The sequence below is a fragment of the Lacerta agilis genome, chromosome 14 (assembly GCF_009819535.1).
Source record: "Lacerta agilis isolate rLacAgi1 chromosome 14, rLacAgi1.pri, whole genome shotgun sequence".
In the NCBI taxonomy this organism is placed as follows: domain Eukaryota; kingdom Metazoa; phylum Chordata; class Lepidosauria; order Squamata; family Lacertidae; genus Lacerta; species Lacerta agilis.
The window spans coordinates 24,145,038-24,172,472 of record NC_046325.1 but is presented as its reverse complement, the minus strand read 5'-3'; the positions used below and the strand labels follow the sequence as shown (position 1 = coordinate 24,172,472).

At 41.0% G+C, this 27,435-nt stretch overlaps 2 protein-coding genes across 2 annotated transcripts; both read left to right on the top strand.

Moving 5' to 3' along the window:
• The first annotated feature begins 247 nt into the window (after nt 1-247).
• On the top strand, nt 248-10,048 carry LOC117057891 (vomeronasal type-2 receptor 26-like). Its single transcript, XM_033168731.1, has 6 exons — nt 248-297; nt 3,496-3,787; nt 4,780-5,637; nt 6,717-6,935; nt 7,031-7,157; nt 9,144-10,048. The coding sequence occupies exons 1-6, from the start codon at nt 248-250 to the stop codon at nt 10,046-10,048; spliced, it is 2,451 nt and encodes an 816-aa protein (XP_033024622.1).
• Nucleotides 10,049-11,282: 1,234 nt separating this feature from the next.
• Nucleotides 11,283-21,747, top strand: LOC117057889 (vomeronasal type-2 receptor 26-like). Its single transcript, XM_033168730.1, has 6 exons — nt 11,283-11,380; nt 14,192-14,483; nt 15,635-16,492; nt 18,082-18,309; nt 19,293-19,419; nt 20,843-21,747. The coding sequence occupies exons 1-6, from the start codon at nt 11,283-11,285 to the stop codon at nt 21,745-21,747; spliced, it is 2,508 nt and encodes an 835-aa protein (XP_033024621.1).
• Nucleotides 21,748-27,435: the final 5,688 nt, after the last annotated feature.

Here is a 27,435-nt window from a genome sequence, read left to right as displayed (position 1 = left end):
ACCCCCCCGGGTAGGGAGGGCTTGCTGTCACCCACGGGTCATGTGATAACTGCCACTTGCTACAGAATGAGGGGCAGGGATGCTGGGCGCTGAGCATTACATGAATTTGGAACTCTCCACAGTCAGCACCATGAGCGGGAGGATCCCTGTTCTTTGAAAATATTTGAATTTGGACTCTGAAACAGGCATGTTCTGGAAAGAAGGTTACAAAAATGGATCTGCTAAATTATTCAGTCACTGAGTGTCAATGCTTTGTTCTGAGAAGGACTTCCGTCATTTTGCTACAGTTTATGTGAGGTGAGCAGCTGTTTCTTCTTTATACTTGTTATTTTATGCCTTGGCAAGCCTCACTAAGAAAGATCTAATTAATCAAATGGGATGCTGGAGGAACTGTACAAAAGTTTGAGAATTTGATGCTGGTGCAGTCTTCTGTGGAGGGCTCCAATTAGAACTGGCAAAAACAAGATTGATTAGTGTTCAGCTTGGGATGATAAAATGGCAAATTGTAGTGCAGTTGAAAAAGAAAGGAGCCTCTTTAAGGTGGCAGAAGATAGCTGATGGATTAAAGCTGGGGTATATCTCACACAAAAATTGCATCTGCTTGTGTGGATTTGCATCATATATAGATTATTAAAGTGAAGGTGAATCTTTTATCTTTACGAGCTTTTCCAAAGGCTCGGGGAGAGCAAGCCTGGATCTTAGAGGAACCAAACAATTATTAACTGTGGAGTATACCCAATGGTATTGCCTATTAAGAAAGATCTTATCTGGATTCAGGAAACATCTGCTTTTTAAGATACTTGAACTACTACTTTGGACTTGATTAAAGGGAAGCTGAAAGACAGCCCAGAGTTTTAGAGAAAAAAGCGTGAAATTGAAAGGGGACCCTCTGAAGGGGGACAATGCAGAAAATGACTGACAACAACAATAGAAAGAATAAAACTCCTCTTGCATGCCAACATATATATGGATTTGTTGAATAGTATACCAGTGATTGTGATGATGATAAAGGGTTAAGATAGGAATTATGATATTGGGAATTAACAACAGAGAAAAATGCAGGAACAAGAATAAAAGACTCTCTCCTTCCAGCCAGAACATGGGAAGCTTTCTTTAAATTATTTAATTTGGAATGTATAACTGGCTTTATTATTTGTGTTATGACTTGGTATGATTTGATATGTTATTAATTGGAATGTCATTAATGGAAAATTAATCAAAATTATTTACAAAAAATCCACTTCTTGGCACTCTATTTAATATAGAGGCATGAAGCTTCTAGTCTACCTTTAATTTTTTCTTATGATTATTTTAAAAATGAGGTCTGTGTAGTGCATTGAATGCTCTAAAAATAATAGCGATTGAAAGCATTATTTTTTTGGGGTGGAATGGCAAATGAATTCATCAATCTTTGGGGTGCTCTGTGCGTTTTTTCAACACAAGTTGGACAGGTATTTCACTATGCATTGTAGAATTAATTAAGAGGACACTGCTTTGAGGATTGTTTTTCCTTCAATCCCTGGTCTGCATTATTCTGGAAGCTATATGTCACACAAGACCCCTTCAAATGCCAAACATGCAATGAGTCCTGCAAAAGCAGAAGTGGAAGAAGGCCACACTTGTATCTCCCCATGGCCATGTTCTGTGCTGTCCCCCCAGTTCCTCCTCTACATTTTGTGAACATATTTTTAAGGAATGCAACAAATAACATGGAACTGAATTGAATGTTTTGCAATGATTGAAAGCCTGTACTCAGCCTTGCTGCTTGAATAATTCACTAGAATTCTACTTTCTGATGAAAAGGATGTTTGTGGAGATGAATTTTTATTCCTAGAGGAATCAATCATACCATCTTAGCTGCCTCCAGATTGGTAGTTGTCATCATTCCTTGCTGTCATGGATTCTCTAAGGAATAGGAAGATACTCTTCTGTTCAGATAGGACAAATCTGTTCTTTACTACTGTCCATCTTCTGCAATTATCAAAAGGACTGCAATTAATTCTGCTCCTTGCAATATCCCCTCTGGAGTTCTAGTACAAATCAAATAACAAGCTTTCTGAATGTTACTATAAATATACCCCGGAATAAACAATCCAGAACCAACAGAAAGGGACAAAGGACTGCTCAGACGTTCGTAGAGTATTCATGTTGCTTTATATTGCTGATTTTGAGCCTGTTAGCACATGCAATGGACATTCATGTCAGACTGTCCATGTACATGCAGATTCTAAAGATGCTGCTGTAGAAAGATATAGTTGAATTGGTGTCCAGGAGACAGATTTGCATGAAGGATGGGGATATTACTTCTATTGCTGCTGCTACTTCTACCTCGCATTGCATGCCACACTCCAGTTTTTCAGTGTTCAATGTCACATTCCCAGCCTTTTAATCCCAAATTTTATCTATCAGGAGATTTCATCTATGGAGGCATTGTTAATCTAAACTCTTTCCCTGAACCTCCAAACAACTTCAGCAGTTATCCTCAAGGGCCAACACCGACATACATGTTTGTATATGGATTTAACAGACCCCTGTAGTAATATATCATAGTGTTTTCTGTTGCTAGACCTCAAGACACATCTTTATGACATATGACAGGAAACAAATACTGCTGTGGAAATTTGCAACCCTGATTCTCACTGAGTTATATAATGCATTGGAGACACTGAATGTTGTAAGGATTTGAAACATGATCTGATTTCCATTATATTTTATTATTTTTATTTTCTTATATATTTTTAAGTAAATATGTGTCAATACTCCAACCTCACTTTCATGGAAATAAAGGATGAATTACAGATCAGGAAAAGTTGGCTTACCTTAGTTTCCTTGAGGTAGTAAAGGAGTATATCACCCCACAATTTTCCATTTCACATAATGATGATGCTTATAGCAGCTGCTGCATGCACACTTCACAGGCTACCACCTGAGCTTCTGTGTTGTTCCTGTAAAATTTCTGGCTGAGCATCCAGTCAAAACTGTCCCTCAGAGATTTCAATGGTTCTGTGGATGTTCCGAGCATCCAGAATATGAAGTCAAAATGTTCTGAACCTGTAAAACTGGGATAAGAAAAAAAACACCCCTTGGCCACCTCCTGTAAAGTAAGGAAAAGCAAAGTACCTCTGAAAATGTTGGTGAAAATCATGAGCTAATATTTCTGATTGTTTTCTTTTTTCTATAATGGCCACTGACCCCTATTTCGGCATGCCAATCCTACAACTCATAATAACAACATATAGTGGGAATGCTGTTATTAAGAACTGAATTAGCTCAGGACAGTATTTTAAAATATAAATTTCCTTAATATTTATAATGGGCTGGCAGAATAGGATGTACACATTAAAATCTGACTTACATGTGGTTTACTTGTAAGCCTTTATGGACAGCATCACAAAACATAGTAGATATGTATAAATGAAAAAAAAAATAGAATTAAAGTTTCACAACACCATGACAATCATTTTAAAAAGTGTGGAAAATTCACATCTCTTATAGGGTAGCACCTGCAAATTACCAGCACATCCTGGCTTTGGCGTTTGCGGTAAAGGAAATCAATGAAAACCCTCAGATGATACCCAATATTACACTTGGATTCAAGGTTTATGGCAGCTTTTTGAGTCAAATTTGGACTTACCATTCTGCTATGCAGCTTATTTCACCCACGGACAGACTTCTTCCCAACTACAAGTGTGCTAACCAGGACAATCTGTTGGCCATCATTGAGGAGCTGATCTCTGACCTCTTACACCAGATACCAGAAGTTTGGGGGATATACAAGATACCACAGGTAGGATGTGCACCAAGTGGACAAAAAGAGGACACTCAATGAGTGAAATCATGGTGTGGAGACAAAGGTGTGTGTATCATTATTGGCCAGTGTGGGAGTGAGACAAATCAGAAAAGAAGCAGAACAGAGACTGTGTGAATGCATTGGCAGGAGTGCTGGATTGATTTCACTGATATCTACACAGCCCCCACTCTATTGCTGCCCTGGCTCACCACTCCCTGTCCAGTAAATCTGGAGTGATGCTGGTTTAAGGAGGGTTGCTGTTGAGGCTGTGTCCCACCACACCATGAATGAATGGCGTGCATTTAATGCAACAAGCAGATGTTCATTTTGAGTACAGCAGTTTGCTTGTTTTGTTTAGTTTGATTTAGACTGCATTTTTCTGTGTTTAGTCTTTCCATGGAAAAAAATGTCCAAAGTAACAAAATCTGAAAAAATGTCGCATATATTAAAACAAACAGCAATGGCTGAGGGAAGCAAAAGAAGGTATTTCAGTAAACCAGTAACAAATAAATCACAACTAAAAAGTGATGCTTTATTTTAGGACAATTTGGAACCCCGAGCAGCATAGTTTGTTGATGGAAATGATAAGCAAATGATAAGTGTTGCTTAGTGCAGGGCAGTGTCTACTAAGATTTTCGCAGCCATTTACAGAAGCTTCTATTTCTATTGGCACTGGATCAGGCCTCAGAACAGAATAACAATGAGCAATGAGCTCCTCTTAGAGCTTAAAAAAATAATGATTAATCAAAGGAACAATAATGGCTGTGAAATTTTTAAGAGCAATTTTGTGAAATAAAATATAAGATTCATGGTATCTGAATAGGGCACTAACCTGTAAATATTGGATTCAGATTTCTGACATAGCTCATATCTGGGGTTTCTAATGCTAAGTATTTAAAAACAGGGTGATATGCACATTGTCTTATATATAGAAACTTGCACTAATTTTGAATTTCCTCATCATCACTGCATCCCCATTCTATCTTTAGCTCCTGTGTGGTTCGGCTAGAGTGATGCCTGAGGAAACCGAGCTGCTCTCATTCTACCAAATGGTTCCTAGTGCAGCTGATCAGTACAAGGGGATTCTCCAACTGCTTCAGCATTTCAACTGGAGATGGATTGGATTTTTTTCTCAAAATGGGGTGGCTTTAGAATGGTTTGTGCAGAATATGCTTCCAGAATATTCCAAGAATGGCATTTGCTTTGCTATCATGGAATCATTCACTAGTGTGACTTATGATGGCAGCTTTGAGAGTTATATGAAAGTTGCACAGAAATTTTATGATAAAGTCATGAGCAGTAAAACAAATGTGTTGGTGTTTAGTGGGGATGCACATTCCATGGCTGCTCTGTTGTGGATATTAAGCCAGCAATTTAAAGGTACAATGCAAAATCCCAAAGGCAAAGTTTGGATACTGACAGTTGGAATGGAGCTAAAATTCTTTGTCACAATAAGCAGCTGGTACATACAAGAGTTCCATGGTGCTATATCATTCTCACTTCACTCTAATGAACTTGCAGAATTTGTAGAATTTCTTAAAAGCAGAAGCCCTTCAAGCTCTGAGGGAGATGAATTCATCAAGGACTTCTGGACTCATGCATTTGACTGTACATTCCAGGATTCTGTTCTGGGCAACGTGCATGGGAAAATTTGCACTGGGGAGGAGAAGCTGGACAGCCTCCCTGAGCATGTGTTCCCAATGCATGTAACTGGTGACAGCTACAGTATCTACAATAGTGTCTATGCTGTAGCTCATGCTCTACATGCCATGCATTCAAACACATTGAGAAGCAAGGCTATCATGCTGGGAGGCAGAAGGCAATTGCATCATCAGCAGACATGGCAGGTAATGGCAATGAACCAGTTGTGCTGCTGCCCCAATTCGAGTAAACCTGAAGCTAGAATTGCTTTAATTAACCATGTGTAGATGTAGATATATGCTTTTTCTCTATTGGGAGAAAGGATGGGAGATGTTCCTTTCTGTGCAGGCAAATGTGGGTCCAATCAAGGGCACAGTGTTCTACAAATCTGCATATACAGTGGATGCTCAGATTGCGAACGCAACCTGCAGTGTTCACAACCTGTGCTGTTGCATCTGCACACACATGTGATGCAATTCAGCGCTTCTGTGCATGCGTAAAGCTCGATTTAGTGCTTCTGCACATGCACGAGTGCCGAAACCCGGAAGTAACCCGTTCTGTTATTTCTGGGTTCGGCGCAATGCACAACCCAAAATTGTGCAACCTGAAGTGGCCGTAACCCGAGGTATAACTCTATTGTCAGAAGAAAGAAGATCTATGCTTTAAGAAACAATTAGATTTGAGTGGAAATGGAAAATAAAATGTTTATAGTACCCAGAGCAGAGCCATTTCACTTAATTAATGTGAGGGCTCACACATGCCTCCCCTTCTGTCATACCTTGAAAGCCCAGGTATAAGCAGCTTTCCACTCAATCCACACCCTGTAGGCCCTGATCCAAGTTGGAATACCTACTGTTTAGCAATAGACTGGAACAAGTGCCAATCCAGGAGAAGCCCGAATTTCTGTTTGCTATGATTAAGTGCTAAAGTTTGGTTTTTCCCAATGGAAAGCAGCCGAATAATAGGAAGTGTGGATAAGCCCTAAGTTCATTATGTCCATTAAATTCAGCAGACATATTCTGCATAGAACTAGCCTTGGATACAACCCAGAGTTTTTTTTCTTTTTTATTCCATCATACAGTCCTTTAGGTCAGAACTGGTAAGGGCAAAACTTAAAGGGAACAAACTGAAGGTTATAGTGAGGTCCTGGTTATTCCTTTCCAAGAGAAATCTGATCATAACAACTCACCAGCTGCTGGGCAGTGGGGTTGTCCTTTGCAATGGAGCACTGCTGTTTGAACCTCCCCAAATCGCTATCCGTCTTGGCTTTCCCCTTTTAACCTAGCTTCATCAGTTTCTGAAATCTGTGACATTTAACAACAGTGCTGGGGACAAGGTAACCTTTGATCACAAGGGAAACCTAGTTGGAGGATTTGACATTATGAATTTGGTTACATTTCCAAACCAATCCTTCATTAGAGTAAAAGTTGGACAGGTGGATCCCCAAGATGAAGCTTTGACTATGAGTGAGGATGCTATAGTGTGGCACAGTTCATTTAACCAGGTAAGACTTACTAATGCAGATTCTTAATTGGAAGAAAATGATTCCAACAGCATACGTATGAAGAGTAACATTTTCCTCTCTTCATTTTTTGATAGACACGGCCCCTTGCTTTATGTAATGCCCAGTGCCAACCTGGCTATAGGAAGAATAGGAAGGAAGGGGAGCCATTCTGCTGTTATGACTGCATTCGTTGTCCAAAAGGGTGGATATCGGACCATGAAGGTGAGGTTTGTTGTCAGAAAGAACAGCTATAATCTAGAGCAGGAATGGGGGAATTGTGACCCTTATTCTACTTTCATGTGTCCTTCAACTTACTTTGAAAAGCTCTCTGCAAATGATTAGTTGATATTTTTAGCAACAGTGATTTGTTCCTTTTCTGAGAAAGGAAAGGAATAGGCAGTAAAAAGAAATGAGTGTGACATGAATAAGAAGAAAGAGTCACCACTTAGGGCTCCAGCCCTGTCCAAAACTCTATTTGAGGTGTGTGGGGAGCAATGCAAATGGATAAGTTGTGAATGTGCTAGCACATTTACACAGCTAATACAGAAAGAATTCCTGTTTTGCTAAGAGCAGCAGGTCTTTGTGGTTTTGAAGGATAAAAGGCACTCTTTGGGGTGAGGATCACTAGTTTTATTCATGTACAGTAAGAATAAAGCATAGCAAGGCACATCTCTAGTCTGCAGAAAGTATAATGGAGAAGGACCCATTTGGATGGTTGGTTCCAAAGGATGATGTTTGGGTAGTGCTCTTTGGCGTTGTAAAGCCTTTGATGAGGGGTTTCTCAGGGTTCAATTTCACCCTTACGCTGTTGAACATCTACATGAAATTATTCAGTGTGGTTATCCAGAGTTTTGGAGCACATAGTCAGCAATATACTGATGACACCCGGCTCTACTTCTCCTTTGCATCTGCAAATATGTCAGTGGATGTGCTGCACTGTTGTCTTGCCTTGATAATGGGTGAATGAGAGCCAATAAACTGAAGTTCAATTTAGATAAAACTGAGGCACTTATGTGGGTGGTTCCTTGGACTGAATGGATGGGAGGTTGCCTGCTGTTGATGTGAATACAGTCCCTCTAAGGGAGCAGGTACTTAGCTTGGGGATCCTTGGGCAGCCTCAGTGGTGTGGAGTGGCTTCCATCATGTTACACTCCTTCATTCATTCAGACTGCCTGAAAGCTATGGAAATGGTTCCTCAAAGCCAAGGTGTAATACCTCTGTCAGCTCTGGGTCTTACCTCTCATTTCCTCACTGGGTCTTCAGGGTCCCTTTTGGTTAAAGGTGTCATTCTCATATGTCTCCCATCATATAATGTTGCACTTTGATGACAGATTTCATTGTAGTATTTCTCACATATGTAAAGTATATGTTACTAGCCTTAACATTTCTTATGCATTCCTGGGTATATGGGGAGCTCTACTGTTGACAGAACAGTATAAGAAATATTCTTGGCTTATCTGTCACTGATAACCAGATTTTGCTCTCCCCAACTAGAGTATCACTTCTCTTACCTAACAGGCATATGTCATTCTACTAGTTTCTTCTAAATAATTGCTAATTATAAAATTCATGTGAAAAATTGGAATGTTATGGTACATTTAATTATAAAATGATGATTCATTATAAGGAGCAAGCAATGTGAAGTTGTGGCCTGTTAGGCATTAGAAAGCAGCAAAAACTGATCTAATCTAATTCCTCACCTTTGAGCTCTGTTCCAAGCCAATGCCAAGGAATAAATATGGGATTTCCAAATCAAGTTCCCGTTCATAATCCTTAAGATCTATAGGGCCTTCTAAATATTCTGTCCTCAACAAGATGTAAATTTCACACACCTTACCCTACTTTATTTACTGCTGAATGAAAATGTTTTCAAGGGTTCTTACTTTTGCACAAAATAAATAATTGAGTATTATTATAAATTTAACTGAGAGAAACTTTCTTTTTTCATTGCAAGGCTCTTGTTGATTCTAAGGTTCTACTCAGTCACAGAAGTTAATCCATGGTACAAGTTGCAAGTGATCAATGCTCGGAGTGCCACATTTCACAACAGGAGCTCAGTATGTAATATATGAGTGAAAGAAACAGTAACATCATGTTTGTCAGTTTTGTAATTATTGCAGATTTTCCCCACTCTAAACCAGGTCATAAATGAGACATATAACTTGACATTTTTGTATATTTACCCAACAACTTTACTTTATTTTTCAGACATGCTTGAGTGTTTCCAATGTCCAGATGATCAATATGCAAACAGGGACCAAACGGCTTGTGTTCCCAAGATTGTAACTTTCTTATCTTATGAAGAACCTCTGGGGGTCAGTTTAACCTCTTGTGCTCTTTCGGTTTCCTTGATCACAGTTCTCATACTAAGAACATTTATAAAGCACCACAACACTCCAATAGTGAAAGCCAACAACCGGGATCTCACCTATGCTCTTCTCACCTCGCTTCTGCTCTGCTTCCTTTCTTCCTTGCTATTTATTGGCCGACCTGAAAAGGTGACATGTGTCCTCCGCCAAACTGTGTTTGGCATAGTCTTTTCAGTGTCTGTTTCTTCCGTGTTGGCAAAAACCATCACTGTGGTTCTTGTTTTTATGGCCACACAGCCAGGATCCAGCATCAAGAAGTGGGTGGGGAAAAGACTGGCCAGCTCCATTGTTCTTTCTTGCTCCATTCTTCAAGCAGGCATTTGCACAGTGTGGCTGGCAACCTCTCCCCCCTTCCCAGATACTGACACAAAGTCAACAAGTGAAGAAATCATCCTGCAATGCAATGAGTCATCCCCAATTATGTTTTACTGTGTCCTGAGCTACATGGGCTTGCTGGCCCTTCTCAGTTTCACGGTGGCTTTCTTTGCCCGGAAGTTGCCTGACAGTTTCAATGAAGCCAAGTTCATCACTTTCAGCATGCTGGTGTTTTGCAGTGTTTGGTTGTCATTTGTTCCAACCTACTTGAGCACCAAAGGAAAATACATGGTAGCTGTGGAGATCTTTTCCATCTTAGCCTCCAGTTTTGGATTGCTGGGTTGCATCTTTTTCCCCAAATGCTTCATTATGTTGTTCAGGCCTGAGCTGAACATCAAGGAGAAATTGATTAGGAAGGGGAAACAGTGAAGTTATATCCTCCTTAATTGCTCATTCAGCTCTTCTTCATTGTCTTCCATAGCTCATTAGCTTTCCCCCAAGTAAAAAAAAAGTTGTTAGTAGGAATTTGAAGTGTGGTAGTATTGATCTATTGCAGCAAAAAAGAAAAAGACAAGAAAAATACACTTGATGCACATTAAATACTAACATTTTTATTATGGCATGAGCTTTATGGTGAGAGGTAGACTCATAATCCGGGGAACCGGGTTCGTGTCTCCGCTCCTCCACATGCAGCTGCTGGGTGACCTTGGGCTAGTCACACTTCTCTGAAGTCTCTCAGCCCCACTCACCTCACAGAGTGTTTGTTGTGGGGGAGGAAGGGAAAGGAGAGTGTTAGCTGCTTTGAGACTCCTTCGGGTAGTGATAAAGCGGGATATCAAATCCAAACTCTTCTTTTTCTTCTTCTTCTTTTGTTTACATAAGCCTATATTTCAGCTGCACTGGAATGTATTTGTCTAAATATATTAATGTAACAGAGGTATGAATGTTCATATTCCATATAATTTTTATTGTTACAGTTGCATCGAAGTGTTCCCAAAATCTTCAAAGCAGCAGGGATGTCACACATAGCTTAGGAGCTTAGCATAAAATTTATGGTTTTTAATCTATAAATTCAAGTCAAGAAATGATTATCACCGGCATTCAATACCATTGGCCATCATATCCATTTGTACTGCCTAGAAGGAATGGGTAGGGGTGACCCAACTTATGATGGTTTAAGGCCTTCCCTGGTTCCAGAAGGGAGTGTTGGTGTTTCGTTTTTAGGACCTTGATTTCCTTTTGGCTTCTGGTGTCCAACATGGGTCAGTCTAGGTCCCAACAATATTTAGTGTCTCGGGAAGAATCCTCCTGGGATTTGGGGCGTGTTGTTACCAGTCTTTGTAATCCACTCTGAGATCATGCAATTGATGAAGGGCAGGATATAGATACGATAAAAATAAAAAATACATGAATGAGAATCTGTTCTACTTCTCCTTCCTATCTAGTATCAAGCCATTGATGTTCAAAATAAGTACACTGTTATATTTTTATGCTTTGTTTATTGAACAGAACAGAGCTTGGAAGGGATGCTGTTATTAACTGACCCACCCCTGTAGTAAGAAACATTGTGTGCGTCTCATGGATATCCAGACGAGGAATCCATTGGGAGGAGCTTCTCCCAATGGTGCGGGCAAAGGTATCTGCGGAAGGCACGCCTGCAGCGATGGTGCTGCAGCTGGGCAAGAATAACTTGCCGGAAGCTCCCAGCTTGAGCTTGCAGACCTGCACGCAGGAGGACTTGGAAGTGCCAAGAGAGGGCCAGTAAGTGCGTCCAGGGTGCAGTGGCCAAGAAGGTTCTGGCCTTGGGCGGGAAAGTGATCCCTGACCCGGGCATTACCTTTAGTGATGCATCCCTTTACAAGCTTGAATGGGTTCATCTGTCTGTGATTGGGAATGATTTGTGGCTAACTGCTGTGTCAGCAGGGTTAAGGGATTGGTTACAGGAGTGAGTGGCTGGCGGTGAGCGTGGGTGCTCATGTGGCGGATAGGCACTGGTTCAGGTGATAGGGATGCGAGAACAGTCTTGCCATCCCTATGTGAAGGGTATTCCATTAAAGGAATCCAGGGACTTGGTTTGGTCAACCCCCCGAAGGGGGTTGTGCCCGTGCCTGAGTCCAGGGGAGCATCTGGGGAGTGAACAGAGTCTGTTCCTGGGCTTTTCACCTACCTCAGGTGTTCACCAATGGCTGACCTATGATGGAGTTCTGGGTCAGCGCTACTTGCAAGGGAGCAGGGAGCTAGTTGAACCAGAGCCTATGCAACCACACACTATTGTGTAATCAACAGAGTTGTGGCCTAAATTCTGCCAAAAACCAAAACTAAAATTTTAGTAAAATGTGCGTTTATTTAGGGGGGAGGTCTCTGGGTCTGAACACTCAAACAAAATTTCCTAGGATTTGTTTTAGGGATGATCCCTATAGGAGAGGCGTGTAGGTCCAGGATAGGAGGAATGAAGGAGCCAGCTACCCTCCCATCCATCAGTTCCTTATCTATCTTTATCCTAGCTATATCTGTTTCCTAATTGATATCTTCTTCAGAAGGGCTTTCCAGTGGGAGTGTTGGAAAACTAGATGCTGGGGCCAGGGCAGGCCGGTTTTAATGCCTTGGATGAAGACGTGAGGGAAGCCTTCCTCTTGGGAGTTCCTGCCTCCAAGCCTGCCTAAAATTGGCCAATATTGCAGGCAGACTTGGATCCATTTCCTGATCAGCAAGGAGAATTCCAGCCCCCCCCCCCCACTGGCTGGGATGGGCCAGTACACACATTCCATGATGCATCCCGGTGCTAGGAGGCAACATTACCCACAACACCACTGTAGTGGGAAAGTTAGCAGACTTCTAAGAACACCTGGTGGGACATCATATCAAAATCATGGTTTTATTTGATTTGTCACTTCACAGATTGTGCAAGACTGAGCTAGGAGTGAATGGTAGCACATTCATGAAGAATAGCAAAAAAAGATTTAAAGAATTTATTTTTTTCTTCATTCTAAGTGAGTTAAAGAGGGCCAGATTTGAGCCGAACAAAGTTGTTGAGCTTGAAGTTTATGAACTCTTTTTAGGGTTGGAGTTGTTGACCTTCTTTCTACCCCAGGAAATAAACTGCCACAGTGGCCAAACTGAACCAACCAGCAGGCCGGATTGGGCCCCCGGGCCTGACTTTGAACATGCCTATTTCAAGTAATGAGGCCTGCAAAAGTAGAAATGGAAGGAGGCCAAATTTCTATCTCCCTCACCCAAAATTGTTGTGTGCACCCTGGCTCCACCTCAACATTTTTTTATGCAATGCCACAAATAATAAATAACTATGAAGTGAATCTTCCACAATGATTAAAAACATGTAATAATCTTGCTTGCAAAATCCACTATGAAACTCTATTGTTGATAGACATTTATGCAGATAATCTTTGATTCCTAGAGGAATAGAAAATAAATCTTCATATCTTCTATCACACCAACGTACCTGCCTCCAGAAAGGTAGTTGTTTGTCTTGCTTTTTGGCATGAATTCTCTAAGGAAAAGGGAGATAGTTCTTCTGATCAGACAGGAAAAATATGTTCTTTAATAATGTCCATCTTTTGTAATTACTGAAAGGATTACAATTAATTTTGCTCCTTGCAAAATCCCCTCTGGAGTTTTAGTAACTAATTACAAATCAAATAACAAGCTTTCTGACTGCTACTATAAATATACCCCATAGCATTCAGAAGCAGCTGAAAGGGACAAGGGACTAGTCAGACCTTCGTACAGTATTCATGTTGCTTTATATTGCTGATTTTGAGCCTGTCAGCAAGTGCAATGGACATTCATGTCAGACTGTCCATGCACATGCAGATTCTAATTATGATGCTGTAGAAAGATATAGATGAATTGGTGTCCAGGGGACAGATTTGCATGAAGGATGGGGATATTACTTCCATTGCTGCTGCTACTTCTGCCTCGCATTGCATGCCACACTCCATTTTTTCAGTGTTCAATGTCACATTCCCAGCCTTTTAATCCCAAATTTTATCTATCAGGAGATTTCATCTATGGAGGCATTATTAATCAAAACTCTTTCCCTGAACCTCCAAACAACTTCAGCAGTTATCCTCCAGGGCCAACACCAACAGTCATGTTCGTATATGTTTTTCAAACACCCCTTTAATATACGTCTATACGGATTCTATATTCTTCAGCAGACTAAAGATATGGGAAGGCATGATATGCAGCTTTGCATACATAGTGTTTTCTCATGCTAGATCTTAAGCCACATCTTTTTTCAGGCCACATCTGTCAGGAAACAGATGCAACTGTGGACATTTGCAACCCTGATTTTAAAAGACTGTTTATGTGCATATTAAGGAATAACCAGAATGGGGAAATCATAGGGACTGTTAAGGTAATCGAGTCCAAGACCCTGAAATGCAGGAATCTTAACACACATTACCCCATCCAATCTGAAACCATACAGCATGCTTCTTAGCTTTGTAAATGTGATAGTTTAATTGCTGCAGCACTAGATTCATAATACTATGGGAATGGTTTTAGAGAGTGCAGAATATGCTTGTGACATAAAATTCACATCTGTTTTAGGGTAGCACCTGCAAATTACCAGCACATCCTGGCTTTGGCATTTGCAGTCAAGGAAATCAATGAAAATCCTCAGATGTTACCCAATATTACACTAGGATTCAAGGTTTACGACAGCTTTCTGAGCCAAATTTGGACTTACAATTCTGCTATGCAGCTTATTTCACCCAAGGACACACTTCTTCCCAACTACAAGTGTGCTAACCAGGATAATCTGTTGGCCATCATTGAGGCGCTGATCTCTGACCTCTTCCACCAGATACCAGAAGTTTGGGGGATGTACAAGATTCCACAGGTAGGATGTGCCCAGAGGGGATAAAAAGTGGGCACTCAATGAGTGAAATCATGGTGTGGAGACAAAGGTGTGTGTATCATTATTGGCTAGTGTGGGAGTGAGACAAATCAGAAAAGAAACAGAATTGAGACTGTGGGGATGCACGGGCGAGAGTACTGCGTTGATTTCACTGATGTCTACACAGCCCTCACTTGATTGCTTCCCTGGCTCACCACTCCCTGTCCAATAAATCTGGAGTGATGCAGGTTTTAGGAGGGTCGCTGTTGAGGTTCTGTCCCACCACACCATGAATTAATGACATGCATTTCATGCAACAAGCAGATATTCATTTTGAGTACAGCAGTTTGCTTGTTTTCTTTAGTTTGATTTAGTCTGCATTTTTCTGTGTTTAGTTTTTCCATGGAAAAAATGTCCGAAGTAACAAAATCTGACAAAATGCCGCATATATTAAAACAAACAGCAATGGCTGAGGGAAGCAAAAGAAGGTATTTCAGTAATGAATGGCGTGCATTTCATGCAACAAGCAGATATCCTTGGTAAACATTCAATTTGAAATGCTGCCTGCATATATTAAAAACCACCAGCAGTGGGTTAGGGAAGCATAAGATGGCATTTCATTCATCGAGTAACAAGTGATCACAACCTGAAGCAAGCACTATATTAGCAGAATTTGGGACCCTGAGCAGCATCTAATAACAAAGCTTGCTTGTGGGGCTTGTCAGTTTCATTATTCTAGTTTATATTTGTTCTGGAGAAGGAATAAGATGTAACATCGGGCGGAGGGGGGGAAGGGAACCTATTTTATTTCTGCAGCAATGCATTTCCACACCTTCATCATTAGTGCATGTTGAAAAACTATTGACACTGTATGAAGGCTCAAACCAGATTAACCATGAATAAGGACCTCCACTTGGAGCTACAAAAACAATGATTAATCAAAGATCAATAATAGCTGTGGCAATGTTAAATCTTGTGAAATAAAATGTAACATTCATGGTGTCTGAATAGGGCACTAACCTGTAAATACTGGATTCAGATTTTTGACTTAGTTCATATCTGGGGCTTCTAATGCTAAGCATTTAAAATCAGGATGAAGTGCACATTGTCTTATATATAGAAACCATATCATTGCATCTCCATTCTATCTTTAGCTCCTGTGTGGTTCGGCTAGAGTGATGCCTGAGGAAACCGAGCTGCTGTCTTTCTACCAGATGGTTCCCAATGCAGCTGATCAGTACAGGGGGATTCTCCAACTGCTTCAGCATTTCAACTGGAGATGGATTGGATTTTTTTCTCAAAATGGGGTGGCTTTAGAATGGTTTGTGCAGAATATGCTTCCAGAATATTCCAAGAAGGGCATTTGCTTTGCTATCATGGAATCATTCACAAGTATAACTTATGATGGCAGCATTGAGAGTTATATGAAAGTTGCACAGAAATTTTATGATAAAGTCATGAGCAGTAAAACAAATGTGTTGGTGTTTAGTGGGGATGCACATTCCATGGCTGCTCTGTCATGGATATTAAGCAAGCAATTTAAAGGTACAATGCAAAATCCCAAAGGCAAAGTTTGGATACTGACAGTTGGAATGGAGCTAAAATTCTTTGTCACAATAAGCAGCTGGTATATACAAGAGCTCCATGGTGCTATATCATTCTCACTTCACTCTAATGAACTTGCAGAATTTGTAGAATTTATTAAATGCAGAAGCCCTTCAAGCTCTGAGGGAGATGAATTCATCAAGGACTTCTGGACTCATGCATTTGACTGTTCATTCCAGGATTCTGATCTGGGCAATGTGAGTGGGAGAATTTGCACTGGGGAGGAGAAGCTGGACAGCCTCCCTGAGCATGTGTTCCCAATGCATGTAACCGGTGACAGCTACAGTATATACAATGGTGTCTATGCTGTAGCTCATGCTCTATGTGCCATGCATTCATCCACTCTCAGAAGTAAGGCAATGATGCAGGAAAGCAGAAGGAAGCTTCATATTCAGCAGACTTGGCAGGTAATGGAAATGAACCAGGAGTGTTTCTGTCCCAATTTGGGTAATGCCTGAAGCTTGAATTGCTATAATTATGTAGATATATGCTTTTTTTCTCCATTGGTGGTCTATGTCTATTGTGTTTGTAGGAAAAAAGTAATAGTAATAGTAAAAGTAATAGTATAAATCTGTGCCGAAAGAAACAATGGAATACAGTGAAAGTCAAGCATATGCCTTATGTAACAATCCCCAGTAGCTACCTTCAGCAAAGAAAATATTCTCCTTTGGGCAGAACTCCTTCTTAAAGTTCTGCATAAAGTTCTTAAAGTGTTGCATGAAACTTGGGGAGCATCTGTGGAAATGTTGTGATTACTTTTGTATGAAATGAAGGGCGCAATGTGTTATAGCCAGCAGAAGGGTTGGGAGAGGTAGATTTCTGTGTAGGCAGAAGAAGAAGATCTGTTGTTTAAGAAATAAATGAGATATGCATGGAAATTAATCCATCTAAGTGCTCATCCACACTTTCATTTGTGCTGTGCCTACAAATCACAGTTACAAGCAATTTTGACTCACACTTTCCAAGCACAGATCTGACCGGTTTTCCCATTGTCCCACCCCTTTCCAAGGAAAACCCCACTCTTCTGAAAGTTAGCAATACTAAAGTAATATTAGTGTAATATAAAAGACAAGTGAAAAACCTGTAGCTACAAGAATTCGCTGAATTGGCTCTACTAACTAATAACCTCAGAGGAAAATCTAAACAAAAATTTGCTGAAAAATGGGATATATACAAGAAATATGCCCAAAAGTATAATAACAACTTTACTTCCATGCTAGCTTTTGAGTGGTAAAGGAAGGGCAAAGAGTTGGGGAAAGATGAATATATAATATGGCGGAATGTACTGGAAAATATCTGAACGAAGTAGAATTGTTTGATCTACATTCCATGATAAGAGAGGTAGACGCATGGGGATTTGACAGGAAGTCTGATTTGTGAAATTAAAGTTTTGTCAAGTTAAGTTTGTTATGTATACGAGGTAAGAGAGTCTAGGTATATATAGGTATGTATAAGTAAGTGGATGTATGGACTATCTAATTATATGCCTGGCTGAATTTTTTTCCCCTTTTTCTATATTTTTTTTCCTTTTAGTTTTCTCTTAAGATATAAACAATAAGACACAGATACGACTATGTGGGATGTTAAATTTTATTCAGTAATATTATATAATAGCAGTTGTAATACTTTGTTACCTTTTTTTCTTTCTTTGTTAAACAAAATGAATTAATAAAAATTAAATTTAAAAAAGAAAAAAGAAAAACCTGTAGCTAGGAAGCCAAACTTGACTGACCAGCCCAAATGGACTGCAAGGCTTTCTCCTGACATCATAAAATCCATTAGGTCTGAGCCAGTAAGGGAAGAACTAAAAGGGAACACACAAGGGCTTTTAATGGGTTTCCAGTTATTCATTTCCAGGAGAAAAACTGATTCTATCTGTCCATCAGCTGTTGGCAATGGAAATGTGGCTCATATTGGAAACTGCTTCTCCCTTCCAGCAATACTATTTGAACTTCACAAAATCACTATCCACCTTCTCTTTCCCTTTTTAACCAAGCTCCATCAGTTCCTAAAATCTGTGACATTTAACAACAGTGCTGGGGACAAGGTGACTTTTGACCAGAATGGAAACCTAGTTCAGGGATTTGATATTATGAATTTGATCACATTTCCAAACCAATCCTTCATTAGAATAAAAGTTGGACAAGTGGATCCCCAACTTCCTCCAGAAGAAGCTTTGACTATCCATGAGGACAACATAGTGTGGCATAGTTCATTCAACCAGGTAAGACTTTCAAATACAAACTTTTAATTTATGAAAGGAATGGTATAATAGTAAGCATTCAGTTCCACAGACTTCTTAATATTTTGTGTGGTTGCTGCTTTTGAGAACTCATCTGCAAAAGAACAAATTTCCCTATGATGAAGTTGTTAAAACTATTGGGGCGGGGTCTACCTATCAGCAATGTGCATGATAGAAATACACCCCCAAAATATATATTTTGTTGGAGTGCAATCCTAAAGATGTCTACTGATAAATAAATCTCCTCTTAAATTAAATAAACCTCTTAAGTTATACTGTTGACAGAAGATAAAATCAAAGAACTTGTGCTTGATTTCACCATTGCTTTTGTGCATAATAGAAGTAGACGAAAGAAGTATAGTACAGTCGTACCTTGGAAGTTGAATGGAATCTGTTCCAGAAGTCCATTCGACTTCCAAAGCATTCAACTTCTAAAGCGTGGATTCTGATTGGCTGCAGGAAGCTCCTGCAACCAATCGGAAGTCATGGAAGCCCCGTCAGACGTTTGGTTTCCAAAAGAACATTAGAAACCAAGGTGCGACTGTTCGAAAACCAAGGTATGACTGTGTCTAGCTCTGTGATTTACTGAATCAAAAAATAAAACATACCAAGAGGAAAGGGTTCTGTGATTTATAATTACAAAGGGTTCCATTGTTTAAATTAAAACAATTACAATTTTTTATTCCAAGAATGGTGATAAAAAATAACTTTGAACTGTTCTAAATCCAGACACTTGCATAGACCTGTTGAACATAAAATAAAACTGGACCAAATGGCAATGAAGCAATATCGGATAATTTGGCCTCAGGGCCCTTTTGATTGTATACTGCATTGGTATCTCCAAGGGGTTGTGAAGAAACTTTTCTAATATTTTTTTTTTTAAAAAAAGTTCCTATTCTGAACTTTAATGATTCCAAGAACATTCACCTGAAGATTAACATTCTCCTTCCTTCATTTTTTGATAGACACGGCCCCTTGCTTTATGTAATGCCAAGTGCCAACCTGGGTATCGGAAGAAAAGAAAGGAGGGGGAGCCATTCTGCTGCTATGACTGCATTCCTTGTCCAAAAGGGTGGATATCGGACCATGAAGGTGAGGGTTGTTGTGCACAGAGCTGTCAGAAAGAACAGCTGTAATCTAGAGCAAGGGTGGACAAACTGGAGCCCTCATTCTAGTTTAATGTGTCCTTCAGCCTACTTTGAAAAGCTCTCTGCAAATGCTGAATTGATATTTTTAGCAACAGCGACCAGTTTCTTCTCTGAGAAAGGAAAGGAATACTTGGCAAAAGACAATGAGCCTGACATGGAGAAGGAGAAGAGAGCACTCCCTCATTGTTTCAGTGCTGTCCAACACTATATTTTGCCCTCTTCACCAGTGGTGTGCAGCCCTCAATACACTGCCCTGAGAGAATGTGGCCCTTGATTGATAAGAAACATGTTAGATTATAAGAAATATCAATAATCTCCATGAGAGAATGTTCTTTGAGGTACCTATCTTCAATGCTACACATCATAGTGTCAGAAAACTATAAAAAAATGAGGGTTGTTCACTAATTGGGATACCATTCCATAAATCTATAGTTTACATGGAGCATTGTGGGCATAATTGTAATTCTTAATACAGTTCTTCTAGAAACAGCTCCTTTATGAAGGCTGGAGCGGGGGGGGGGGGACAGGTGGAAAAGGCCATTGCTTAATGGTCAGCACAAAAATCTCCTTCCCCTTGCCCATGATTTCCCTACACATATATTGTTACAGTATAATTAGTTGATTGGACTATTGCTCACATATGTGATCTATAGGTTACTGGCCTTAACATTCTTAAGTAAACAGGGAGGTCAACAACAGTGCAAGAAACTCTGACACTGATAACCAGCCTTTGGTTCCACCCCGCCTTTCCCCACAAATTACTGTATTACTTCTCCGACCTAACAGCCAGATGACATTATATATTTTTTGAAGAATAATTGCTTAACATACAAATTCATATCAAGTATCAGAATGTTTTGTGCATATAATAGCCATGGAAATCTGAGACTATTTGCTTTTTTCACTGAAAGGCCCTTGCTCATTCTAAGGTTCTGCTCAGTTACAGAAGCTCATAAATGGTACAACTCTCAATCAATCACTGCTCAGAGTACCACATTTCCAAACAGGAAAAGAAAATGTAATACACAGTGGTACCTCAAGTTACATACGCTTCAGGTTACTGACTCCGCTAACCCAGAAATACCTCAGGTTAAGAACTTTGCTTCAGGATGAGAAAAGAAATCGGGTGGTGGTGGGAAGCCCCATTAGCTAAAGTGGTGCTTCAGGTTAAGAACAGTTTCAGGTTAAGAACGGACCTCCAGAACAAATTAAGTTCCTAACCCGTTGTACCACTGTATGTGTGAAAGGAACAATAACATCAGTTTTGTAATTATTGCAGATTTTCCCCACTCTAAACCAGGTCATGAATGGCACCTATAACCTGACGTTTTTGTATATTTACCCCACAACTTTATTTTATTTTTCAGACGTGCTTGAATGTTTCCAATGTCCAGATGATCAATATCCAAACAGGAACCAAACGGCATGTGTTCCCAAGATTGTAACTTTCTTATCTTATGAAGAACCTCTGGGGGTCAGTTTAACCTCTTGTGCTCTTTCGTTTTCCTTGATCACAGTTCTCATACTAAGAACATTTATAAAGCACCACAACACTCCAATAGTCAAAGCTAACAACCGGGATCTCACCTATGCTCTTCTCACCTCACTTCTGCTCTGCTTCCTTTCTTCCTTGCTATTTATTGGCCAACCTGAAAAGGTGACATGTGTCCTCCGCCAAACTGTGTTTGGCATAGTCTTCTCAGTGGCTGTTTCTTCCGTGTTGGCAAAAACCATCACTGTGGTTCTTGTTTTTATGGCCACAAAGCCAGGATCCAGCATCAAGAAGTGGGTGGGGAAAAGACTGGCCAGCTCCATTGTTCTTTCTTGCTCCATTCTTCAAGCAGGCATTTGCACAGTGTGGCTGGCAACCTCTCCCCCCTTCCCAGATACTGACACAAAGTCAACAAGTGAAGAAATCATCCTGCAATGCAATGAGTCATCCCCAATTATGTTTTACTGTGTCCTGAGCTACATGGGCTTGCTGGCCCTTCTCAGTTTCACGGTGGCTTTCTTTGCCCGGAAGTTGCCTGACAGTTTCAATGAAGCCAAGTTCATCACTTTCAGCATGCTGGTGTTTTGCAGTGTTTGGTTGTCATTTGTTCCAACCTACTTGAGCACCAAAGGAAAATACATGGTAGCTGTGGAGATCTTTTCCATCTTAGCCTCCAGTTTTGGATTGCTGGGTTGCATCTTTTTCCCCAAATGCTTCATTATGTTGTTCAGGCCTGAGCTGAACATCAAGGAGAAATTGATTAGGAAGGGGAAACAGTGAAGTTATATCCTCCTTAATTGCTCATTCAGCTCTTCTTCATTGTCTTCCATAGCTCATTAGCTTTCCCCCGAGTAAAAAAAAAGTTGTTAGTAGGAATTTGAAGTGTGGTAGTATTGATCTATTGCAGCAAAAAAGAAAAAGACAAGAAAAATACACTTGATGCACATTAAATACTAACATTTTTATTATGGCATGAGCTTTATGGTGAGACTCATAATCCGGGGAACCGGGTTCGTGTCTCCGCTCCTCCACATGCAGCTGCTGGGTGACCTTGGGCTAGTCACACTTCTCTGAAGTCTCTCAGCCCCACTCACCTCACAGAGTGTTTGTTGTGGGGGAGGAAGGGAAAGGAGAGTATTAGCTGCTTTGAGACTCCTTTGGGTAGTGATAAAGCGGGATATCAAATCCAAACTCTTCTTTTTCTTCTTCTTCTTTTGTTTACATAAGCCTATATTTCAGCTGCACTGGAATGTCGGGGTATGGGTGCTGGAGCTCCTCGTGCACGGCCTTGGGCTGGTTATGCACGAGGTACCAGTTGCGGGGAAAGTGGCCAGCGTTCCGCGTGCTTTTGAGCACGGTCGCCGGCCAAGCCTCACAGTCTGAAGGATGATGAGTAAGCCAATTGAAGACTCTGGTGGTGTGTGAGTTCCTAATTGCCTTCTTTAAAGAAACGTTGCCTCGTGAAATAAAATATGTACCCTGACTCTGAATAGACGGACCAATTTACAGAAAATTAAAAATTTTACTTTACTCCCCCCGTTAACCCCAAAGGAAGACAGACACCGGTTGTATCTTTAGTGGCTTCGGCAGAACCCGCGTAGGCTCGTCCCCTAAGCTAAGTTCTCCTAAGCTTAAAGACCCTGCGCGCCCAATCTTCCGCGAGGCTAACTAAATAAACTAAAACCGAAATATCTTCCGCGGGCCTAACCCTAGGCTAACCTATAAGAAAACCTAACTAAAACTAAAACCGAATGATCTTCCGCGATCTAACTCTAACTAAAGAAAAACCCATCCAACCCGTCCAGCCCGCTCCTGATCCCTTAAACTAAACTTGACTTCAACTAAAACCCAACTAAAAGAACATAAGAAGAACGTGCCTAAACCCAAACTGAACGTGAACGACTCGTGCCTAAGCGGGGTGCCTCTGCCTTTTATTAGGGAACAAACGTGACATCATCATTAGTACTTTAACCAATAAAATCACTGTTGCTGCCCTCCAAAAAGGCGGGAAGCAAGTTTAACGCTCATTAACAACTTTGAACATGACCGGATCTACAAAATAAAGGCGGATTAATCTCATAAGTGAACCACACTATTCATTCATGCTTTCACTTTCACTTTTGCGCGCAATTATACCAAAAGTAGACCTTGAAAAACCCATAAAATAACCAAATAAATATGAATCCATGGCGGATCCGTGAAACGTATTCCGACATATCATCTTTCTTTTTTTGTTTTAAATTAAATTATTTTTGATTTAGTTATATAAAAAAGAAGGTTAGAGATATCATAAGAATTTATCTGACACAAACATTACCATTTGTTTAGATATAGAACTCGACATGAAAGGGCAGAGCATCAACAGTGCTGACAGTGTCCACATCAAAACTGTGATATAAACACTAGCAACACCATCAATATCCATCCCCTTCATCGGAGGAAATACTTGTACAATAATGTAGCAATAAAGTCATGAAAATAACAAACCACTAGCCGAACATAAAAAGTGATCGATCCGATACACTGTAAACCTTTAGGCATATATAAATATTTCAATATGTAGTATAACACAACAAATCACCTCATAAACATGTATACTTTCGCGTGCAGCGTAAAACAACAAATTACTCCCCAAACACAAGAGAGGACCTGATACAGGTCCAAAATTAAAAATAACGGATAACGACTGCCCAAACATAAGAGAGGTCCCGATCCGGGACCCAAAATTAAAGTATAACTAGAGCTGGGGCTACATAGCCTACCCAGACCCCTCCCCCATTTTTTTTAAATTTTTATTTGGAAACTAAGGGAAATGGATAAGGAAACATAAAAGGGTTGTGGCTCTGAGGCTACAGAATCGAGGGAACTTTAGATTCTGGACTTACCACAGCGACCACAGGTAACGGGGAACTAGGGTCCGATTCCAGAGAGGGGATTTAAGCCACCTATGTACAAGTGGTTTGCGCCACCAGAGGGGATTTAAGCTACCTATATAAAGGTGTCCCAGCCAGGATGAGGATTTAAACCATCTACGCAAGGGTTTCCAGCGAAACGAGATTGGATTTAAACCAGCTACATAAGGGTCTCCCATTAACAGCAGGAAACAGAGTGAAGGGAAAAGCTGGGAACCTGGTTTACTGCCAAAGGTAGCATATAGAGGGGGGAATCTTTAAAGTAAATAGGGGTACCAAAAGGGTAGGACGCCACCAGACTTGACATATATATCTTGAACAAATCCGAGAATGACCAATTCTTTGACCAAAGGAAATATTTCAAATAAGGCATATAAATGTTACCACATTTTGAACTACAACTTTTGCAAGCACAACGAGGAGATTTAGGATCATTGAAATAAAACATATATGCATGAATATGTCTATGACTAGAACTGCACAAAGACGATGCTTTGACCTTACATAAACATTTCCATATCATCAAAGTTGTGACGCTCTAAATGGAAACCATTTCAGAAAAGCTTTGCATATATAAACATCCATATCATTAATTATCAAGCTATAAGGAAAACACATGTAACATGCGAGGCGGATATTTCAAGAAGCATACAAAGGCAAATATGCAATTTTTACAAGTACAATATAAAGTACAAGACAGATTTAGAACTGCAAAATGGTGTTGGAGAGGAGGATGAAGACGATGAATGAGTTGCCGGTCGTCTTCTTCTCCGACTACACATGACCATGTAGAAGAAATAGTTCTGGAACTCAGGAAAAGTTCATGGAGCTCAGGAAAGTACTGAAACATTGAGTTCTGAAGAACCAACGATACCTGTAGAAGAAAGGAGGTTAAGCAAGCAAATCAAGGTGATCTGCTAGTGAATGCAGGTATGAGAGTAACTGGAACAAATCCAGGCAGCCAGGAACCAAGGGGCTGCCCAGAGGCAAACAAAAGGCATAGGTTGTGGATAGTTGCTGCATTTGACAGGAAGTTGAGAAGTTAGCGAGTAGCTAACAACCAGAGTTAGACATCACGGCTTGCGATGAAAAGGGAGCATCGGATTTCACGCAAAGTTTGTCCAGCGTGTTTCTTGAGTGAAGAATGGAATTGAACACACAAACAAGGTGTGGGAAGTAGGAGTTTTTTCCGCAGAAGTAAGGACAGTCCTCCGCTGAGAGGATTAAGCAACAAGGGGCTGTCGTTGAAGATGCAGGCTGGCAAGTACCACGCAGGGTTACATGACTTGACCTTCAGGTGAAGAGTTCCTTGCGGAAGACAGTACTTCTGAGCACAAGGAGGAACCGCCTGAAGAGCCTGTAGTAGAGTTTTTGGCCGATGCAGGAAAAGATGCTCCAAAAGAATACCTGGGGAGATGCGGAGCATATTTGCAATCAGGTAGAGAGCAACAGAAAGCAGGTGAAAAGGGTTTGCGGTTTTGGTTGGAAACAGGTATGCTGCAAGAAGTGATGGCAGCAATCTGTAGGCACGGTGAGTACCATTCAAAATCAGCCAACAGAATGCCCATGCGAAAGACAGCACGGAACATAGCAAGGAATGTCCCATGGTTGGCGATTGGATCATTAGAGCAGGGGAAAACTTGAACGATGTGAGAATGCTTGAAGAATCTGCTGAATAGAACTTGTAGACAGGAGAATTCACCTTACCAAGCAGTGAAGCTCTCCAGGAGAACTTTGCAATAGGCTTTCTGCAAAGGACAGTTTTAAAACTATCAAGGGAACGCTCTAAGGTTAATGACTGTGGAGCTTTATCCATGAGGTACTGACGGAGAGTAAGGGGTTGGATGCGATCCTGGTGTAGCAGTTCTTTGATTAGGGCCTCTGCTGCAGCGAGCTTTTCTGACGTCAGCGCCCATTGGTCGACCCATACAGGGGGTCCTTCCTTCCATGTGAGTGGAAGAGCATGTACTGGCGCTGATGCAAAGGCCCACATCAAAAATGTGTATGGACAACAGTTCTTGCTTTAGACAATAAGTCTCTACCCCAAAGGGTGATAGGCACATCCATAACAAGTGGACGGAGCTGCACCATGGAGCCTGAGTCTGACTGGAAGGTAATCGGATGCACACTTTGGTGGGCGGGTTCGAAACCTCCGACTCCGAAGACTTCCTGGGTGACAGTCGTTGCCCACTGGTCAGGCCAATCCTTTCTGGCGATCACTGTAACATCTGCGCCTGTATCAAGAAGACCCTTGATCTTTCGTCCACCCATTTCTAAGACGAGATGAGGGCGTTCTTCTGTAATCTTGATTAGTGCCATTGCTGTCTGAGGAGGCAAAGAGTCTACAGGAGCTGTAGGCGTAGAAGTAAGCAAATAGAGTCTGGCAATTTCCAAACCTTTTGTTAGGACACAAGGAACAGTTGAAAATCCTGGAATCAGCAACTGCGATGAATCTGTAATTCGAACTAGGCCTGCAGTCAATGTGACTGTGGCAGGGAGGCGATCCATCCTAGGCAGGATAAGGCAAATTGAGGTGTCTGGGAATGGACCACGAATGGATGTTGGCAATTGCTGAGCAAACCATGGATTTGAAAAGTAACAGTCCTCTGTTAAGAAGAGTGGTATACCTGGGACAGAAGATTCTTCTTGTTCTTCGTTGGCAGTGTTTGAAGATATCTTTTTGGCTTCGGGTTTTTTGCACTGCTGAAGTTGGCAACTCTGAAGCTGCTTGGTGTTGAGTTGGCAAACTTGAGGTTCTTCCGTTGGTAAGAGTTGCTGATGCTGTTGAACCTGTTGGCATTCAGTCAGTTGTGCATCAAACTGGCAGGATGGAACTTCTTCTTTGACACAAGGCAGTAGAAGTTGTTGTTCCTGATAGTTGTTTGGTTGTGGCGGGCTGAGCTTAAAAGCTGGAGGTGACACAAAGGTGTGGACATTGTTAACTGGAGTGATGCTTAAGCTTCCACAAGAGGGAGCTGGCCCACCCACTTGCATTCTTTGGCCACATGGAAAGTGATCATCAGCTGGGTTGCAACTTGAACACTGCTGTTTCATCAAGGGCAAATGTCCTTCAATGACAGATTGACCTTGATTTGAAGATGAATAAAGCTCAGGAGTTGCGAGATTGATCTCAGTAGGATGTCTTCTCAACGTTGAAGGCAATTCTGCGATCAGAGGCTTGACTGTGATTGCTTGCTGTGAAGCAGGATCAACATCAGCAGGAACTGAAGGGCGGTCAGCAGAAGGTGAATTGAATGCTGTGTTCTCTACTGGAACCCTTTGAATAGGTAAGGCAGATGATGAAACCTCTGGAACCTGAATGCTTGATGAGGTCACATCTTTTCTCTGGACATCTGGAGAGTAGATATCTCTCTGGATCACTCTTTTTTCCTGATGACCTGGATAAGGAGTAGCGTTGTTCACCTTTCTGGGATGGTTGACCTTCATGATGTTCTTGAACTTGCACCCTATTGTTTTACCGGGGCCGGGGCGCGGCCCGCAGAACCGTTTCCCTGAACTGGAGATGAGGTAGGTGATGTGTTTTGTGGATTCAAGC

Excerpts from the sequence above, each read along its gene's own strand:
- LOC117057891 (XM_033168731.1), top strand. The coding sequence starts at position 248 with ATGCTTTGTTCTGAGAAGGACTTCCGTCATTTTGCTACAGTTTATGTG. Across the intron at positions 5,638-6,716 it reads ATCATCAGCAGACATGGCAG|CTTCATCAGTTTCTGAAATC; the intron begins GTAATGGCAATG and ends CTTTTAACCTAG. Across the intron at positions 6,936-7,030 it reads GGCACAGTTCATTTAACCAG|ACACGGCCCCTTGCTTTATG; the intron begins GTAAGACTTACT and ends ATTTTTTGATAG.
- LOC117057889 (XM_033168730.1), top strand. The coding sequence starts at position 11,283 with ATGGTGCTGCAGCTGGGCAAGAATAACTTGCCGGAAGCTCCCAGCTTG. Across the intron at positions 14,484-15,634 it reads GGATGTACAAGATTCCACAG|CTCCTGTGTGGTTCGGCTAG; the intron begins GTAGGATGTGCC and ends TTCTATCTTTAG. Across the intron at positions 16,493-18,081 it reads ATATTCAGCAGACTTGGCAG|CTCCATCAGTTCCTAAAATC; the intron begins GTAATGGAAATG and ends TTTTTAACCAAG.